The sequence below is a fragment of the Misgurnus anguillicaudatus genome, chromosome 8 (genome assembly GCF_027580225.2).
Source record: "Misgurnus anguillicaudatus chromosome 8, ASM2758022v2, whole genome shotgun sequence".
NCBI lineage: Eukaryota > Metazoa > Chordata > Actinopteri > Cypriniformes > Cobitidae > Misgurnus > Misgurnus anguillicaudatus.
In genome coordinates this window covers 39,765,722-39,787,500 of record NC_073344.2, presented here as the reverse complement: position 1 = coordinate 39,787,500, position 21,779 = coordinate 39,765,722, and the positions used below count along the sequence as shown (strand labels likewise).

General features: G+C 37.2%; 1 protein-coding gene across 5 annotated transcripts in view; it reads left to right on the top strand.

Annotated features, from left to right (window-relative positions):
- rptor (regulatory associated protein of MTOR, complex 1) overlaps window positions 1-21,779 on the top strand; it is a 245,859-nt gene that overhangs the window by 47,359 nt on the left and 176,721 nt on the right. For all 5 annotated transcript variants that reach the window (XM_055213775.2, XM_055213774.2, XM_055213771.2 and 2 more), the window contains exons 5-7: window positions 7,806-7,964; window positions 8,921-9,067; window positions 14,970-15,145. In XM_055213775.2, the coding sequence (XP_055069750.1) occupies window positions 7,806-7,964; window positions 8,921-9,067; window positions 14,970-15,145 (482 nt within the window). The remainder of the gene's footprint in view (window positions 1-7,805; window positions 7,965-8,920; window positions 9,068-14,969; window positions 15,146-21,779) is intronic.

Genomic DNA, 21,779 nt, shown 5'->3' with positions numbered 1-21,779 from the left:
CCATCATTCAAGCAGCGCTTTATGGAGAAGTAGCCGGTTGCTCTGCTTGGGACTGGCGGGTTTTGTGCGAATTACCTGGGCACATTGACTTAAGCACTTAAACCAAATTAAACCAGCTGTTGCATTCGCATTGCACGCAAATTCATACGCGATTTAACGCAGCGTACGCAAGCACTGCATTTAAACAGTTGCGTAATTCAAAAGTGAAAGTAAAATGTGCACGTCTGCATGCGCATTTATAAACCCCTCCCACCCGGTGAAACCGGGATCACCGGGTTTGTGACGCGCCGATTAACCGGTGAGAAAATTCTGTCACCGCGGCAACCCTAATTGGGACGTGAGAGGAACATGTCCTGTTTCAGATTGACTTACAAGATCCACGATAGGCTTCCGTTAATGCAGCCACACAGTCACTCATCCGCGCAAGAAAATTATCTTGTGAGTGAGTCCCAGACAGAGCCGCTCGCCCGCTCCTGCACGGGTCCTGTGAGTAAACCACTCACGTCACTCCGAGTGACTCAGTCAACAAGAGGAGCCGTGTACGTCCGTCGGTGGCGGATCTTTACAGCAGCACTGCTGCAACAGTCCTCGTATTTAACATTTTTAAACATTTGCAGCTTCTACCCAAAACATTGTGCCAGTCAAATATTGCAACAGATTAGCCTACATGAGTCAGTGGGTTAATAACACGAGCAAGGCTCGTCGGATTCAAGCTGTATGAGTTGAGTCACTCTCTGTGTGAATCCCCGAGCCGCTGACCAACTCATTGTCGCGCGCACCGCACGCATCCCTTTGTACTCGGACTCGGAGCTGCAGAAAATTACGAGTGGCTCACTCAGTACCCCCAGTCGACATTTGGTGATGTAAATTAACTCATTGTTGCAAGTTATAGAACATATGGCAGCTTATGTAGAGTTATGTGTTGTAATTCTGTTGTAAACATTTGAAGAGCTTTGTGTTTGATCCAATTTCTAATTTTTAAAGCAAAATCTGAGAGGACTCAACTGACTCGGGTTAATGGTCACTAAGGACTCATGGTTCTCGAGTCATTTTAGGGATCGGGTTTAATGATCCGAGTTTCGAGTGACTCGCTCATCACTAGTTTTAACAGTTATAAACTTTCCATTGCTTTGCAAGCATTTCCCATGAGAGGATGATTCAAGGGCATCAATTCTGCACCCAGGAAGCCAATAAGTATGTACAGGATGATTTAGGCGCATCAATTCCGCACCCGGAATGTGCATAAATCTCTGGTCAAGCACATAATTCCCAAAATAACCATCTGCCTACTAAAGCTTTTTTACAATGACCGTTTTACGCAATTTAGATTTTTTTTTGCATACTTAATTGATCAAATGTACCTATTATATGTTCTCCTAAACACTGACATGATTAATATTAACTAATGTTTCCTGTAAATTGTAAATCATTTTAAATGATTGATTTTAACATTTAAAATGATACTAGATGTAGCAGAAAGCACTATACACACATTTAATTACAGTAGTATCGGGCAGATATCGGTATCAACTGATATACGGAATTCTGGTATCGGAATCGGATCGGAAATGAAAAAGTGGGATTGGGACATCGCTAACAAAAAGGTAACCAATTTCACAGCTTAGGGGCAAACACAGAGAAGGCTCTATCACATTTAGATTTCAATTTAGACAATCGAACGGCTAGTAATTTGTCAGAGGATGTTAGGATCTGAGAGTTCTTTGAGTAGATTATGGAAAAATAAGGTCTGAGATATAAACTGGAGCCAGACCATGCAAGGGTTTAAATACAAAAACTAAAACCTTGTAATCAATTCTAAATTTAACCAATAACCAATATAAGTGCGCCAAGATAGGGCACTAGACATTAGCGCATTTTAATATGTTAATGCCTAATTTGTATATGGTGATTATGATGATATTATTAGACACACATTTTGCTGTATCCACCTGCAAGTGTTTCTATTATAAATGGACTAGTACATTAGCATGGCTATGATTTTATAGTCTTTAGCCAAACTTTAGCCAACTTATTCCCCTTATTCCGCCCCGCCCATTTTTTAATTCTTTGCTTTTCCGCATTTTGCAACCGACTTCCGCTAACATGGCACAGCACATCTGGTAGCTAGTTTAGTGGTTAGACGATTGTTTGTAGTTCACTTTAACTTTAGCAAAATGACAAATAATGCTAATGCTGTAAATGTTTTTAGTTGGGAGCACGGAGAAAACTTACATACAACGCTCAGATAGTCTCATATTGTCCCATCAGTCATTGCGTGGGTAGACAATATGAAGTTGCTGTGGCCGCAGATGGTAACCTATAGGACATAATTAACTACCTCGTCCTATCAGGAGGAGTTGATGGAGCAGCATTAAAGATTATTAAAGTACTTATGCCTACCAATATTTACACATTGTGTCGTGTACTGTTACACAATGATTTTGACTTTTTTAAAGCAAATGTGGCAGTGCACCCCAACCAGTCTAATAACTCACCAATTTGTTTTCATTTATAACGTACCACGATAGAAATCATTTGCAAACTTGCCAAGACTTATTCTTTTAAATTAGGAGACTTGAATCCTTTTAAGTGAAATCTACAAAGCTCACATATGGTTTTAGAAATTCCTGACAGATAACATCTGATCACATTGTAAAGGTTTTAATAAAACTGCATGGCAGGTTACATCTGATCACACTGTAAAGGTATAATATAACTGCCTGACAGCCAGGTAACATCTGATCACACAGTAAAGGTTTATAAAAATAACTATGGACTAAGAAACAGCTTAATTTTAAAGTGTATATCTGGAAGCTGTTGGTGTATTTACTGGTGAAGTGCTCGGCAACTAAATGTAATGCATGCAATATCAACCCTGTGTAAAGCTGACAAAGATGGTTGTTTCTCAGCAGAGTTATGTACATTTGTCTCAACACATTGGAGCAGTTTCTTGGACAGGGTTTACAGGACTAGGCCTTAATTATATTAGGACATTTAACTTTTTACAAACAAACCCTACAAAAAACAAGACTGGTGCACATCTTGTGACAAAACAATGGCACTCATATGTTAAGGTATGTCAGTACAAGGTGTTTTTAAGTTATTGTAGCTCAAATGTGCTTTTAAGCCTGGAACCAGGATAAGTCCTGTTCGGGAAACCGCACCATTGTTGTCCCATATCAGATGTAGGTTGCTTCAGGTTGAGTTGTGATTTTAAAGTGTAGTTGTGGTCAGAGACAGGTGTATCCTCCCATTGTGTTTCTGCATCAAAGTTTAGGAACATGTTGATTGTATCTTCCTCACAGTTGTCCACTGCATCACTACACATCAATGTATCTGTGAAAATAATATAACCATAAACATTTTTATGTTAGTATTTAAAATAAACTTGCATCATGAGAATTATTATATAAATGCACCCATACTTAAACAGAACATTGTGTGAGAGAAATGCATTAAAAAGAGACAGTAACATTATACACACAACCACTAACTTCAGTTTTAAATATGTTGTTTAATAGGTCATTATCAATATCTGAATGTGCTGGTTTGCTAGTGAACACCAGCTAAACCAGCACCAGCATTAGCACCAGCTGAACCAGCACCAAACCAGCATTAGCACCAGCTAAACCAGCATTGGCACCAGCATCCCATTCTGGTCATACCGGCAAGACCAGCATATGTTGTGTTTTGTTGCTGGTATGCTGGTTACCACCAGCTAAACCAGCATAGACCAGCATAATTCCCATGCTGGTTTGATGCTGTTTTTTTCAGCATGGAAATGAACTGACCTCCTATCATCTGAAATCTTTATAGCTTGTAGGAATCACGTGAGCTACTGTAAGAATGTAATGTACTACAAAATCTTGTTGTACTATCGTAAATATAAAAATATAGGTGGGCAATCAAAATCATTCAAAATAGTTGCATTTTATTAACTTACGTTACTGATCTTAAGTGTATTCGTAGAACGGACTTCACAAATCTAACATTAGGCGAACAAGCACGCGTCAAGTTACCGGAACATTGTAGCCGAACTATTACTCAGGATAAGGGTGTTCCTCAGTCTGCTTCTCGTCCATTAAAATTGGTAAGAAACAAACATAAGTGCGCTTGAGTGAGCTTTTTTTAAGTTTAACGCCTTCAGCCACTGCCTCAGCTGCTCATCATTGTTATGCGGCCGGAAGTAGGTTGACAAAATGAGCGCAATTGCGTCGCCCTTGTTGTCGTGAAAAATAAGGTCAATTACATGAGCTGCTTACGAGTCATACATGTTAGCAAGACACAAGGTAAATTAATTTGTCTTGTGGCTAACTAGGTGTAAAGTTGAGTATTCTGTTTCACACACCTAAACATCAAGCCAAGAAAAATGCAACTGAATTAGGAGCTGGGAAGGGCTACTGCCTACCTGTGTCATTTGATGTGCCATTGTCCGAGATGTGTGCTGCTTTTTATAGCTGCACAGACACGTGCAGGGGCAGAGGGAGAGATTGCATGGGAACCAGGGCTGCAAGTAACGATTATATTAATAATCGATTAATCTGTCGATAATTTTTTGATGAATCAATTTCCAACCCTTTATTCAACAAATGAAAAGAGAGAAGTCCCGCACACTATCTACTTGCAAAATAAAGAGTTTATTGTAAAGTTTCGATCTCTTGATCTTCCTCAGGCATCAAAAACTTATATCAAACATATATGTAACTTCTGTGTATTTAAAAAGGTACCTTGGTCAAACAGATTGTCAAGGTCAAGGTAAGCCAATCACAATGAATAATAGGACACATCATCATAAACTCATCACAACACAATGAATGGTAGAAGACCCCTTATTCAAAAACCGAGCTGAAATCTTCAGAAAGTGCACAAACATGTTGTTTTTTGAACATCCCTGAGCTGTTATAATAAGTAATAATATTAAAATAAAACAAAAATGGACTTAACACAAAAAAACATATTCATGTATGCTTTACATCTGCCAAATATATAGACTTTTTTTAAAATAAAGTGCACCTGAGCTGCCAGAACAATAAATAATTGATAAAAAATAAAGAACAATACAACCAGAAGCAAAATTATCTGCCAAATGCGTAAGAAAAATAATCTTAATGAGATATAATCTCAAACAGAAACAAGATTATTTTTATTACCCCATTGGCAGATAATTTTGCTTGCTTTGAGGAAACAATCACTTAATTTTGAGGGTTTTTTTTCTTCCAGAAAACAAGACAAAATTTCTCATGCCATTTTTCCTGTTTAGTAAATGCATCTTGATCTGCATTGCAAACTTGTGTGACAGCTGTCCAGCTGTTATTAGAAGCACTAGCGCAGTGCCCGTGGATATGTTTTTGTGTGTGTTTTTAGTAATTGTTTAGTAATTGTTTGGTGTGTTTGAGTGCTCATTGTTACAAGTACACTGCAAACGCTCAGTGACATTTTTATTTGTGCATGGTAGAAAAAATACTGATACTGACATAATGACATACAATAGAAATGGATAATTGAACTACAACCCCAAATCAGAAAAAGTTGGGACACTGTAGAAATTGTGAGTAAAAAAGGAATGGAATAATTTACAAATCTCATAAACTTATATTTTATTCACAATAGAATATAGATAACATATCAAATGTAGAAAGTGGGACATTTTGAAATGTCATGCCAAATATTGGCTCATTTTGGATTTCATGAGAGCTACACATTTCAAAAAAAGTTGGGACAAGTAGCAATAAGAGGCCAGTTAAATGTACATATAAGGAACAGCTGGAGGAGGACCAATGTTTAGGAATAGGAATGTTGTCCCATTCTTGTCTAAAACAGGCTTCTAGTTGCTCAACTGTTTTGGGTCTTCTTTGTCGCATCTTCCTCTTTATGTGGGTGACAGATCTGGACTGTAGGCTGGCCATTTCAGTACTCAGATCCTTCTTCTATGCAGTCTTGACGTTGTAATTAATGCAGTATGTGGTCTGGCATTGTCATGTTGGAAAATGCAAGGTCTTCCCTGAAAGAGACGACGTCTGAATGGGAGCATATGTTGCTCTAAAACTTGGATAAACCTTTCAGCATTGATGGTGCCTTTCCAGATGTGTAAGCTGCCCATGCCACACACACTCATACAACCCCAAACCATCAGAGATGCAGGTTTCTGAAATGAGCGCTAATAACAACTTGGGATGTCCTTGTCCTCTTTAGTCCGGATGAAATGACATCCCAGTTTTCCAAAAACACCTTCAAATTTTGATTCGTCTGACTACAGAACAGTTTCCACTTTGCCACAGTCCATTTTAAATGAGCCTTGGCCCAGAGAAAACTGCTGCGCTTCTGGGTCATGTTTAGATATGGCTTCTTGTTTGACCTATAGAGTTTTAGCTGGCAACGGCGAATGGCACGGTGGATTGTGTTCACCGATAATGTTTTCTGGAAGTATTCCAGAGCCCATGTTATGATTTCCATCACAGTAGTATTCCTGTATGTGATGCAGTGCCGTCTAAGAGCCCAAAGATCACAGGCATCAAGTATTGTTTTCCAGCCTTGCCCCTTACACACAGAGATTGTTCCAGATTCTCTGAATCTTTGGATGTTATTATACACTGTAGATGATGATAACTTTAAACTCTCTGCAATTTTTCTCTGAGAAACTCAGAAAACTATTTTTCACCGCAGCATTGGGGGAATTGGTGATTCTCTGCCCATCTTAACTTCTGACAGACACTGCCACTCTGACAGACTTTTTTATACCCAATCATGTTGCCAATTGACCTAATAAGTTGCAAATTAGTCCTTAAGCTGTTCCTTATTTGTACATTTAAATTTTCTGGCCTCTTATTGCTACCTGTCCCAACTTTTTTTGGAATGTGTAGCTCTCATGAAATCCAAAATGAGCCAATATTTGGCATGACATTTCAAAATGTCTCACTTTCAACATTTGATATGTTATTTTTATACTCTTGTAAATAAAATATAAGTTTATGAGATTAGTAAATTATTCCATTTCTTTTTACTCACAATTTCTACAGTGTCCCAACTTTTTACGATTTGGGGTTGTACATACTTACTTGTCTGGAAGAAAACAATACAGTTAGTTACTGGCTGACCACTGCTGTGGTGTGTCATGATCATGCTGCATGGCAATCATAAGCTCCTGGAATAATTTAGTGCATTATTTACATTAGAGAGGCTGAGTGTGTTTGCTCCGCATTAAAGTAAACTTTTTTTAATACTCAATAAACTTTGTGTTGTGTGACACAACGAATTTATTATGAAATTCGTTGCCAATGCTTTCAGTAATCGATTTTTATCGATTTAATCAATTCGTTGTTGCAGCCCTAATGGGAACAAGACAAATCTCTCTACCTGTTTTTTTATTTATTAAAAGAAATACAACTTAAAACTAAAGTAATGAACCTGCTTTGAAAATGTAAAAAGTACGAAAAAAATGTAGGGAGTAATGGTAAAAAGCCAGAAAATAAAAAGCGAAGTAAAGTACTGATCAACTGACCAGAAAAATCTACTTGGGTACAGTAACAAAGTATTTGGGTGAGCTATTCCTTTAAGGCAAAGCCATCTGGAGGTCCTTTCTGCACTTGATGGCTTTCCTCATTTCCTGCCCCATTAATGCCAAGCCCTGCAGCATGTAGACCTTACACGGTGACCTGTACATTTTCATTTTGGGGATGAATCAATCCTTTAAGTTGATTTTTAAATGATGATAAATCTATTTTAAAGTTCAGCTAGTGATTATAATTAGAGTTTAAGTATCTTTCATATTCATTATTTCAATGCAATATTCTCTCTCTCTGTTTCAGGCCCGCTATAAGCAGAGTTTGGATCCTACAGTTGATGAGGTGAAGAAATTGTGTACTTCACTGCGAAGAAATGCTAAAGAGGAACGTGTTCTCTTTCATTATAATGGCCATGGTGTTCCACGACCCACTGTCAATGGAGAGATCTGGGTCTTCAACAAGGTCAGATAAAATCATCTAAAGATTCACTCGCATACTGGTGAGCCGTGCAGACTGACAAATCTATCATCGCTGTCCGATGAAAACCACGTATGTCCATTTTGCCGATTTTGAGATTTTTCGACGGATTGAATGTCCAGGTTCATTTCCGTATACAGTATGCTTCACATATTTAAATGACCAATGAAAAGTTGTGAAATCATGTCATCTGATTTTCACGTATATCCATTTGGTGTCAAAGCTGTCAATCACGCCGCGTATCTCCCGCCCTGTGGAAGCATCTCGCCGGTCTAGTGAAGTTTCATCGAAGCTCAGCACTGGATAGCCGAATAAATATAGCCTGGTGAGACAATGACTTTCCTTCACCAAGGTAAACGTTTCCCCCTGACGCCAGACGTACGTCTAGGAGTGACAAAATTATGGTAGGACTGTGCAAACAAAGTATCTGTCTGGCATACATGTCAGTGTATTGATTCATTGTCCCGTCATAGTTTGCAAAAGACATTTAATACATTTATAATTAACATTAAATAAACTAAGCGTATTTAATAAACTAAGACATAGGCTATTTAATAAACTGAGCGTGTTCATCTGTCAATATGAAACGCGACTTGGCCATTCTAATTAATGATCGGAAGAACGCCAATCGACCACCGTTACTGTAAAATATGGACGTATGTCCATTTAAACTCAATTTTGGTCAAATGTGGATTATATCATTACACTGGCAAGAATATGGTTACTTGTAGCGGTGTCATACTTGGCATCTGTACATTCAACTGCTTTTGAAATACTGTGTGTTTTTTCACTTCCTGAAAAGTAACCGTTTTGGACATACGTGAGTTTCATCGGGCAGCGACGATATTTTAATCTCTCTGCACAGCAGTCACGACAAGTTCAAGTTCTTGGTGTGAATTACAAATGTGTTTTTTTTTTGTTTTCTGCCCTTGCACTTATAGAACTACACCCAGTACATCCCTCTCTCCATCTATGACCTACAGACGTGGATGGGGAGTCCCTCCATATTTGTGTATGATTGCTCCAATGCAGGAATCATTGTCAAGTCATTCAAACAGTTTGCGCTGCAAAGGGAGCAAGAGCTGGAGGTTTGTAATATCACTCACACAAGCATTTCTGCTCTCCTGTTACTTTACATTGACCTGGATGTAAAGTAACAGGAGTAACTGGATGTAAAGTAACATTGACCTGGATGTAAAGTAACAGGAGACCTGGATGCTTTTTATTTTTTAGAAGAAAAAAAATACATGTGTGTGTATATACAAGAGCTCATGCAAAACCCACTAAGTGCGTCTGGCATGATTTCTCATTAATTAGCGCTTTTTTATAAGACCATTGGATTCTGCTAAAAAACATTATTTTAGTATTTCAGAATGGCCTGGGGGGAGTTAAGCGAATTTGACGTGAAAGTATTTGATGAATGTATACTATTCATCAAGAGTAGTCAAGATCATTCAGTTACAATCATTATCTAATTTTTAAAAGAGATGGCGTTTAGCTGCTTTTGCATCTGAACTTTTCGAATGATTCAGATCTTCAACGAAAATACAAAATGCATTTTTAAGTCATGATTTTATTTATTAGGGGAATAAAAGCTATCCAAACCATCCTGGTCCTGAGTAAAAAAAGTAATTACACCCTAATCTAATAACTAGTTGGCGGCAACAACTCCAGTCAGTCAAACTGGGAAAGAGTCTTTCACATTGCTGGTAAGGAACTTTGGCCCACTCTTGTTTGCAGAACTGTCTGATTCTGCCCAACTTGGAGGGTTTTTGAGTATGAATGGCTTGCGTGGGGAAAGCAGAGTGTTTGTTTACCTTGTTGTATCATGGATTCATTTGTAAAGAAGCCACAGGTCGATGCTGGATTTGCAGAGAGACTTACTTTTTACAGCAATGCTGTTCCATTAATATTGGATCTGACAGGAATGGTGCCCCTTAAGACTTCCCCCATGGAACTTAAATGTTATCAGTAAAATATTTAAGTACTATTAGGTCCAACACTCAACAGATAACTGTACTATAATGTTAGAATTATAAAATTTGTGATAATGACTTAACAGCCTCATTTTAGATTCTGATACTGATACTGTGTTGTTTATGGTAATTTAGGCAAGTTGCGTTTGAAGGTTCAATACTCGTCCAAGCTTTTCAGTAATATAACTGTTGTATGTTATGTTACGTGTTCATAAGAGCAACCTCACAAGCACATAGAAATACACAAAGTTAGTGATGAGGACTAACCAGCCGCGATTCAGATTCTGATGTGCGATTACTGTGTTTATGGTCATTTTGTCACGTCGGGTTTGAAGATTTGTTGCTACTTCTCTATCACCCAGAACCTCTTGTGGCTCAGGCATCTGTGTTTGGTTACCATTTTTCAAAACAATTCCCCACATGTAATACAAGAGGAGTATAGATACTTTACTTCTGTACTGTTATCCACTCATAGCAGTGAGTGTCTACTTTCAAGTCTTTAAAGGTAACATAGAATGATTGAACGTAGTATTTATCCTTGTTCTGTGATGTGACATGTAGACAATAATTTTTTTGTTTGGGTCTTTAATGCCTTAGAAGCTTCCTTAAAACCTCTCTCAGATAGCTCTATTAGGGTGGGGGATTTTAAACAAGTGGTTTTGCACCTATTTGGCTCCCCCTACTGGCTTAACTTGCAATCTCATTACTGATTGGCTGACTTTGCTGCCACTCAAAAAATTTAGCCAATTATTTTAAAGTGGAGGGGCAGTTAGATGCCTGTGATGTCATAAGCATCAGTTTTTCAGATTGGGCTGTTTTCTGGCTGACATTTCTAAAAGAGGAATTTCTATGAGACTGAGATGTTTAGCATGTTTAGCACTTTTTGCATGTTTGTGAATGTGGGTAGACTACCATTATTCAAAAAAGACAAGGTAAAAATGATTTTTCATTCTCTGTCCCCTTTAATGCGGCCCGCCCAATTATTATGCAGAATGCACTTTAACCAAATGTATAATGATATAATGGATTATAATAATACAAAAACGATATTTGTCAAATGTGCTGCATGGACACAAAACAAACATTGTCCCAAAAACAAACACAATGTAAAATAAATAATGTATTTACAGTTACATAATAGTTACATAATAATATTGGAGCATATCTTTGACATTAATTTAACTCTCCCATTCATTAAACTTGTAAGTATACAAGTATAGGTTTTGAATTTATTTCACTTGAAGATGCTGTCCACCTCACAGATCTTTCATATAATGATGCTCCACAGGCTCCTAAATAGGACTAAGATCAGAGGATGATGGTGGTAATACCTTGATTCTTTCTTATTTTATGCCCATATGAAGGAAAATAGTCAGTGATGCTTTTTGCAGCATGGGATGGTGTATTGTCCTCCGTAAAATAACATTTAATTCAGAAGTCAGATGCCCTTTATAGCCTACTGTGAAAACATCTTTTTAGGAACTCTGCATATCTTCTAGATGCCCTTTTGACTCCTCAGGAACCCCTCAGGGGTCCTACCAAGTACCAGTAGGCTAAGGCTACTGACAAGCATTGGCTAGCTTGCTACTATTTACGGGTTTCTTATCTTATACTGTCTATGATTTTTATGGATACCGGAAATGGCTACGAAAGACAACATTTCGCATCTCGACTGTCATGTAAAGAAAAGCTACTTTTAAAAATTATCTTGGTTAGGGTATGATACCTACTTGATCCCTTATGCGTTCTTCCAGCCGCTGTCCGCTGCTACCGCACTACCACTATTTTAGCAACACTAAGAAGGCACGACACAACATGAAACTTTGCTCGAAGTATCACCTGGATCTCTACACATGAACGCTAGCATTGAGAACATTGATTTTGTACACAGAGTTTACTAAAAAGAAAGGTTTTGAATAACTGACATTGTCTGTTATTGTGTCCGCTCGCTGTCTTTGCCAGACATAAAGAATCGATTTCCGAATGTGAATGAATGAATCTCATATGATTCTCCTTTTTCAACTAAAAGGTCAATATTGTTTTTCACTTGCGACAAAACAACGAATTATCAGTGCATTTATATGGAATTATCTTTATGGGTTACAAAGGACATTGCACAGTTAACAATTTTTGTTGCCTAAACTATTTAGAAATAATTAGATTCACTTTACAAGTCATTTCAATTTACCATTGTACATTTTTTAGTTAATTGAATAATGTAAAAAGTTAGTATATTTAATTTAAAAGAGTAAGTTAAAATAACGTGCACATCTAATTTGATTAAGCTTAAAAATTTGCCTGTGAAAACCTAGCTAAAGTAATTGTTTTGAGATTTAGAGTTTGCTACACAAAATCATACATAAAGAACATTCTGTGAAAATATATTATTGATATCTTGAACATTTAATAAGTAATGTCAAAGATTAATATCAATGATTGAAATCAAACTATGATGCTCGTTATCTCAGAACTTGATTTTGAGACTTTTGCCTGGTTTTCACAGACATGAGGCGAATTACATGTGGAAATTTTGGAGGGAAGCAATGAAAGCATAATTTTGTCTTTATTTGGAACAATTCTTTATCCAGTGTCCTCTTCTCGAAGTGTTCTTCAAGGGTGCAAAAGCACTGTTTGGAATTTGCCCAGGCTCAATGCAGCAAGAAAATCTTTACAGTGTTGCCGATGAAAATGTGTGCAATGAATAAATGAGGTACTGAAACACTTCTTGAACTTTAAAAAGGGGGAGGAGACCAAAAGAAACTCAAAGTGTACCATAGAAACCTGTTCCATACCATGTTAATAAGCGTATGAAAAATTAAATTAATTATTCATGCTTATGTTGTTCTAAACCTGTATGACATTCTATATTTTGTTGAGCACAAAAGATGATGTTTTGATCATAGACAGTTACCACACAGCTGGTTACTGTCTAGGACTAGATCTGCCATACATATCAATACCAGTGTCGCATCTTTTTAATATTAAATATCTTTGAGTTTACTGAGTAAGTTACCATGTTGGCCTACTCTTAAAAGAGAGGTAGTATACCCTACCTCTCTTTCAGAAACAAGCTTGACTTAGCCCGCTTTCTTGGGTTTGACATATGTGACTCGTCACAGGAACCAGTGACACAAGTTGGCTTTTGAGATAATAAGAAAAAACTTTTTTTTTTCTCAAAATTTGTGGTTTTCGTTTTTTTGCAGAATCTGTTAGTTGAGATCACGAAGAAGCCTCTCCGTGTTTAAATAGCAGTTCTTGTTTATTTAAAAGCGTACATTTTGTGGTTGAAATCATCTTGTTTTTCCGAAGATTCTAGCATGCAGCAGGGGGCGTCATTGTTTGAGTATTACCATACTGGATAAGCGGCTTTTGTTTTCGCCCCCCGCCCCCAAAGGGAACAGCGTGACTACTAAATAAGGATAGTTCGCCCAAAAATGAAAATAATGTAATTAATGACTTACCCTCATGTCGTTCTAAACTCGGAAGACCTCCATTCATCTTCGGAACACAGTTTAAGATGTTTTAACGTTAGATTTAGTTCAAGAGCTTTTTGTTCCTCTATTGAAAATCTATTTATGGTTTCCATGTCCAGAAAGGTAATAAAAACATAATCAAAGTAGTCCATGTGACATCAGTGGGTCAGTTAGAATGTGTTGAAGCATCGGAAATACATTTTGGTCCAAAAATAGCAAGAATTACGACTTTATTTAGCATTGTCTTCTCTTTCAATTCTGTTCTGAACCGCGTGAAGTCACGTGACTGTAGTGACACGGCTAACCTGTTCCTCAGACATGTTCGCTAAATTTTTTTTTCAAACTTACAGCATGCGTCTCCCCAGACTGTAACAAAGCCGGGGCGCACAAAAAAAAAATCTGGGGCGCCACAAATAACAGTCAGCCGCGTATGACTGCTGCTGGCTTGTTCGACTTTATGCGGCGCCGCAGTCGGATGACGTCAAAGTACCGCGAGAGCTCTTCAAGAAATTTTACGGAGTAGTTTAATTTCGACTCGCTCTCGGGGTACTTTGGCGTCATCTGTCTGTCAGTTCTTGCAGCGCAGCATGACATCAAACACACACAAAAAAAGTCACACAGAGATCGTTGAATTCGTTATATAATTCATGGCTACATGTTTTGTCTATCAATATTTTCCATGAAGTCATTGGCTGATGGAGGAACGAGCGATTGATTGGTTACATCCCTAAAGGACGTCATGTTTTCGACGACGCTGTTTGGATTATCTATTAAACTGACTCCCTATTTTCACATGCAAACTTTGAAGGCGGGGTTTATGTGTTTACAGGAACGTAAAGTGTAATCTCATACATGTTATCATGTAAATAGTCCTCAAATTGTATATTATATTCTATTACCAGATGGTCATGCGAAATTTGATGTAAACAATAGACTATATATCTATATTTCATGGATTATACACATTTGTGGACAAAAATAGTCATTGGATGATTCGCACATCTGAAACAGATTGGATTCGACTTGTGATCAACACAAAGGTAAAAAGTCCTGTTTATTTTTTGCATGTTGTCATCTGGACTTCTGTCACAAAATACTACATATGATGCTTGAACATCTGTCTCAAAACGACTTTACAGGGGGTATGACTTAGCAAAATGAGATGTAAATGAGCCATAGTGTAACTTTCCTTCTCTATTTTTTCGGCTTTCTGTTTCTTGAATGTGTTACATTAACTTCCCCAAATCCTATCAGATTTCCATGTGTTAGACATCGTTGGAAACCTTAGAAACTGCACTTTCAGAATAACTCAAAACTCCCCCAGATCCGACTTGTGTCCCTACTTTTCGTGACTGGTCACATATCTTTAGAGTTTCTGTCGTTTCAGGGTTAACCTACTAGTTTTCACTAAACCTCCTTCCTTGAACAGGCCTTTGATTAGCTTGTTAGTGTGTTTATTAGGGCAACATTCTGGGAGGAGAGCCTGAGGATTGGAGCTGAAAAACGCTGTTAAAATATTTGTTCTTATGATCTTTTACTAGGTGGCAGCAATTAACCCAAACCACCCATTGGCCCAGATGCCTCTACCTCCCTCCATGAAGAACTGCATTCAGCTGGCTTCTTGTGAAGCCAGTGAACTCCTGCCCATGAACCCTGACCTCCCTGCTGACCTCTTCACCTCCTGTCTTACCACACCAATCAAAATTGCCCTGCGCTGGTGAGATATAAGGGAGATATAGCTTTATTTTGTACAACTGTTTAGATGATTTTGCTTGCAATACGCATTGATACAAAGTCCAGCAGACAATTTAGTGTAAATCTACATTAAATACATGTGACTCTGCCTGTAAAAACCCAGCTAAAGTAATTTCTAGTTTTTCTACACAAATGCACGATGAGAGGGATGCACGATATGATACCGATAAGCAAGTCCTCCTAATGGCCGATACAGATACCAATAACCAATGAGTTTATATTTTTTTAAAGGCTACTATAATTTTCATAATAAACATTTCATCCAACTACTGAGCCGTTAAGCTAAGCACCTAACTACTGAGCTGTTAAGCTAAGCACCTAACATCAGATGTCCAAATGTCCGTGATGAAACTTGGTTGTTGTCCATTGTTGTCAAAATTATGAATGTGTGTGGCAACCATATTGTACAAGGTAGAATGGAAAAAATCACAAAAGAAAACCCGGATCCTTTACCATGGAGAAAGGCTGGTCTTTGAGGACTATTCGATCACTTTGTAATTTATAGCTTTTGCTGTCTTTGGAAAACTTTTTCGTTTTTGGCGTCAGCTCTATTTTTGCTGCACTGCTCATGCTCAATTAAAGTGACAGTGGATTGTTTATGGTTAAAATGATCGTGGATTGACACGAAAAAAATATTTTCACCATAAAATCATGAATGTTATGCCAAGTGTGTTTTAAACATGACTTTGAGCAATTTAAAAGAAAGCTATGAAATCTTTAAAAACCCACTGTCACCAGAAGACTGCGCTGTCATTCATCTCCCTGCAGAGCACTAAATGATTCTTCATCTATAATCTTCAGAGAAACATATACATCTGTAAATCAAAATGTTATGCTTTGAAGCAACACAAAAGAGTTTTTGTTTACCTTAAAATAACGTTTCCAAAAAAGTTTCAGTCGTTCATCCACTCGAAACAGTGTGAACGGCACTTTCACATTTGCTTTGCAGCCCTCTATCGTCCAAAACCGCACTAAAGAAGTTTCCAACCGTCGGGTCGCGGTCCTGTTGTTCGAGTGAAAACTACAAAAACTTGCTTTACGGCAGACCTACAATCCAATCAGAGCCAGCTATGCTGCAGTATTTACGACAGTGGTAATGGACAATTACGCTTCTAACCTGTAGGGGTAGCAAAGAGCAAAAACTCTTTAGTGTTGCTTTTATTGTTGAAGGGAAACACGATCGACTGTATCATGCTGTCAATCACTGGTGCATTTTTTTTTATCGTAAAACTTTAGAGAAACAAATTAAATAATGTGCCATGGACTTTTTTTGTCTATAATTGTGTATTGCGTCTATATCTGTCATTACACAGACCAGAACAGCACGAAAACAAACAAAGTGGATTAAACAAATCACAATTATGTAACTTACACTGACCGTCAAAAGGCGTCTTGAAGATCTTTTGCTCATAAATGCATGTTAGTAATGTAATCTTGCGATTTTTATGCTGCTATTAAACTGCACAGAATGCGCTCCTCATGCTTGCGGTGTGAAACTGGCGTAGGCTTCGTGCTAGTAACCACGGTTTCTTTGCAGTGATGAAGACCTCTCAAGTGAGATAAAATTGGTTGACTTGATGCCTTTTTTCCTCCTCTCGGAAAACTTGCTGCACATGTTTTGCAAATAGCAAAAGCATTATCATCCGCTGCCACAGAGAAAAACTTCCAGACCGGAGAAGAAGTTTGTTTACAGATGATGATGTAATTAGCGCGACCATTTAAGCTGCAGTTACTCAGAAAGCAGATAAATCGGACTGATTAATTGATTTAGCACACACACTTTATTGGATTTAGTTATCGGATTTTAGTTATTTATCGGATCGATTAAAATGACGTAATTTTTACCTATATCTGCCGATAAATGATCTGTCTGATAAATAACGTGCATCCCTAACTTTTCATAACATTGTATTTTGGTAGCATTTAGGTAATGTTGTAGGAAAATGTCAGGTAATGTTGCAGCACAGCTTGTAATTTAACGCGTAGTTTATATTTTGGGTGCATCTGCTTGCCATTACAATATTTATTAATAAATTAATATTTTAATTAAAGTGTCTTAATGTATTAAGGATAATGCATTTTTCATGTTAGTCAGAATGTCTCTGGTGGGCTTGAGGTCTTACTGACAGTTTGTCAAAGTACCTTTATTGTCCCACAAGGGGAAATTGGATTTGCAGCAATGCTCCACACATAAAACATAAACATACAACAACACAAACGGACCAGCAGAGATAATTCACATTAATGCCCCAAATTACATAATGTGCAAATAACAAATACACACAAAAATACAAACACGATCGAGTGCAAAAATGCAATTTGTGCAAATTATGGAAATTATTCTAAAGTGCTAAGTGCCATTAAGGAGCCTCACAGCTGATGGAATAAAAGATATTTGCATCCTCTTTGTTCTGCATCTAGGAACCCGATAGCGCCGGTCAGAGGGCAAAAGCTCAACTCTATTCTAAGGGGATGATCCTGTGTTTGAGCTATAACTCTAGCTTTCCTCTGGACCTGTTTTATGTATAACTGGGTTGAGCCTGACCTCTCCTGGAGATCTAACTCGCTACTTTAACCAAACTTCCAAGTCTATTTTTGTTTGTCAGGGAGAGGCTTCCAAACCAAGCAGCAACACAAAAAGATAAAACCAATTCAATAAAAGCACGATAAAACAGAGTCATCAATTCTGCAGAAACATTAAAGGAGTTCATTTTCCTAAGGAAATAAAATCTTTGTTGATTTTTCTTTGATAAGGCGTCAACCACTAGCCTAGCCAGGATTCACAATGTGGGTGGGCACAGAGAAAATCAGGTGGGCCTTAACCGAAAATGCATCTGTTATCAAAATATACAAACACACAACTACACCAGCTTCAATATATCACCGTTTATTAAGAACAAAAGCCTGTATGGGCCCTATTTTAACAATCTAAGCGCAATGTGCAATAAACCAATAATTGGTCTCATCTCTCATCCCCTTTAAAAGCCAGTTGGTGGCGCCATCCCGATTCCATATTTTGGCAGAATTTGTAAACTAAAAAAACTAAGCGGAGGAAGAAGACCACCAGTTTAAGATTGATATAAAAAAAGGCATTGTTTTTATTTGTAATGAAATTTTTAGTTTTTGGTATTAAAACCTTTAAAAGTCGTTTTCTTTCAGTCTTGGAAGTAAACATAGCAGGCTTTTAATTGCTGTAAATGTATTGATAGCCCAGATGATCAGTGTTATCTCAAAGAATATTTTACAAATATGCAAGAAAAGCTTTGTACTTTAAACATACTTTAAATAGTAGCCTAATTTGTTGGTATTTGAAGTGTTTCGTTGCAAAAAGAGATAATTCCGTTTTTTTCATAAATCTCGTTTTTTGGTTGTGCATTCCAATTAATATCAATTCAATTGCAGTTGGTTTGTTTTGATTTAAACCTTCATAACTAAAAAAAACATACAGCTAAGTAGCACTATAAAACAAAAGAATAACCTGATAACATAATAATAATTTGACAAAAATGTTAAAAACGTAGTTATATTGTTTTGCAACGAAATTCTTCATTTAAATTTTCTAAAGTCGTTTTCTTTCAGTCATGTAAGTAAAAATAGCAGGCTTTTAATTGTTGTAAATGTATGGATAGCATGATCAATGTAATCTCAAAGAATAATTTACAAATATGCAAGAAAAGGTTTGTTCTTCAAAAATAGTTTATTTGTAACAAACAGAAAATAAATAATTTACAAACGTGCCGTTTCAGCACTAGAACAGCTCCGGGTGTTTTGAAATTTAAGCATAACATAAAAACGGTTCTCATCATATCCACAGGTACAAGTCATCATATACTGTATAATAAATCTGTGAGGTAGCATTAAGAAAATTCTAAATAAATGCAATATTTGCATTTGTTTAAAGCAAAACATTTAATTACTTACCAGGCTACAGGTGAAGCAGCTTTATACGCCTTCTAACGTCTCATAATCGGTCCTCATTTATGTCCAAGACACTCAATAATAATCTTTTTAAACATTTTACCATTTTAATCCCTTGATTTTTCATATTTAAAACACTTGTGTGCTGCTGCGCATCCATGTGATAAGCAAATGCGCGTTGTCATCTCGTAGGCACATATTACTAACGCACTCATTAAATAACAAAAGCCATATTGCTCCATTGACTTTAGAGCAGGTTTTAGTTGGTCAGTGGCATAGTCTATTTTATTTGCTTCAAAATAGCAACGCACCCACAATGCGCCTGAACACACCTCGTTTTCAGACCAGAAGGCTCATGGGCGCAAAAGTGGGCGCAAATGTTATCTGCAAAGACTTTTCTTTTTTTAGCTGCTGAACCAACACCTGTTCAGAATCCTCAACGGTGATGTTAAAGGGTGCACCATCAAGCTGTAATAAAGTCTTCTCACCGAAGGTATTCGTGACCTTCATTCTAAGACAATGAAGCAGCGCAGCTCTCATTATTCCTTACGTGTCAGCCTTAAACCAGGTGTTCATTTCTGTGATGTGGGGTGTAGGAGGGGCGAGGAGGCTGTTCGAAATGCGCTATTTATTGCACTACTATTTACAAAATTAACGTATTCCTTATAATAGCAAACAGGAGTTTAAAAAAAGATTTATTTTATAGGTCAAGTATAGTGATAATTGCAACATAATTTACTCATTAGTCATTAGGATAATTAATAGGCTTTACTGGATAGGCAGGTGGGTGGGCCTAGCTGACAGGTGGCCCACCCAGGCCCACCCATAGCTACGCGACTGGCGTCAACCAAGGATTCAAAACACAGTTTATTATCTAAAATGACTCCAAGATATTTGTATGTCTCTACGAGCTCAATGTCTATGCCTTTAATGACCGAAACTGTAGGTGAAGGAGGTGACCTATTAATCTATTAATATTCACAAAATCCATATAAAGTGTGATCAACATTTATGGCTTCTAAAATGAAATACAAATGACCAGATAAGAAGTATCTGTTCGACAGCTACAATATGTTGTTTAAAAATTAATTACATCATTATGGAGAACTGAGATAAGTGGTATTATTATATATGATTTTGATCAATTACGGAAAGTAGGGACCTAAGTCGGATCTGGGGCATTTTGAGTTTTTCACAGATTCTGAAAGTGTAGTATCCAAGCTTTCCAACTATGTGTAACACATGGAAATCTGATAATATTTTGAGAAGTTGTGGCCATTTGAAGATGAACCTTAAAGTTGAGAAAATGGCCTCTCAAAGTTTGTGCCGTTTTCACCTTTCTCTGCTGCTGGAACAGATTTACATTGCTGTGACTGTGGGTCATGTTTTGCCCAGGACTTTACAAATTTTCTGGGTTGACATAATTGTAAATATTTTAATTATAAATATTTTATGTAATTAATCTAATTACATAAAAGCCATATGAAAGATTTTACTCTGTAGATACAGTTGTAACTTTACTAACATCTCATTGTAAACACTTGATAATGATTTGAAGAGAACAGATAAATTCATTTTATAAAGTAAATGTTGTGATGAAAAATCATAGATGTTGGGGATTAGAACAACTGAATGAGGATGCAGAGAAAATGCTTTTTAAAAATTCTGATTTGTGAGCTTGTAAGCAGAAGAGAAGAGCCCTGGAAGTGCTGTTTCTCATTTCGTTGTGCGTTTCTAAAATAAAGCTAGTAAAAGTTATGAAACTTGTCAATGATTCATGATGGTGTTTAAAGCAGCGCAAAAGAGAGGTAATCTGTGAGATTAATGTCAATTCCTTCATGAGCAGGGACAGAAGAGAGTACAGAAGTGAACAGATTTATCACACAGCAAAATCACCAGTGTTTATATGGGAAACACAAGGTCTGGGACCTAATTTATAAAGCTCATTTATCACAACCTTTGCGTGGGAACTGGCGTACGCCAGTTCCCACGCATAGGTTGTGTTCTATAAAAAACAAACTTGACAGGAGAATGTGCTTAAAGGGTGGGATCTGAGGATGATTCATGTACACACACTTGCAGGTGATCTGTGATTTATAAAGGGAACATTGCTTTGTTTTATCAGTCTTAATATTTTTTGGCTTATGCCATTTTTTGCTTTTGTGTGTACGTAGACTTTTAGTAAGGATCCTAGGCACAGTTTTATGAATGAGACCTCTGGTGTTTCCCATATAAATTCCAGCAGTGTAGATTTAACACTGGTGATTTTGCTGTGCAATATTACCGGACAGCTTCAGTGGGATGGTGTCTTTTTCAGTCCTCTCTTTTAAATTCTTGCTGGGGGTCTGGGCGCTGCAGACATGATAATACACCTGACGTGGTTGGAGGCAGAGTCACGGGAAATAGTGTGTATTTTTTAAGAAATTCACCAATCGTATGAAAGTTTAAAAAACAAAGTAAAGAAAGGAATTTACTGTTAAACAGAAAGCTACCACAAAAGCAACATGGAGATGTTTTGGGCAGCAAAACATGTAGGAATACGCTAAAATGGATCCTTTGAATTCGTTAAACACAAACAGGCTTGTGGAAAAAATAAGCATAGTTAAAAAAAATGTGCGCTAAAAAATATTTTTCCTATTTTAAACTTGACTCTTCTGTAGTTACATCGTGTACTAAGA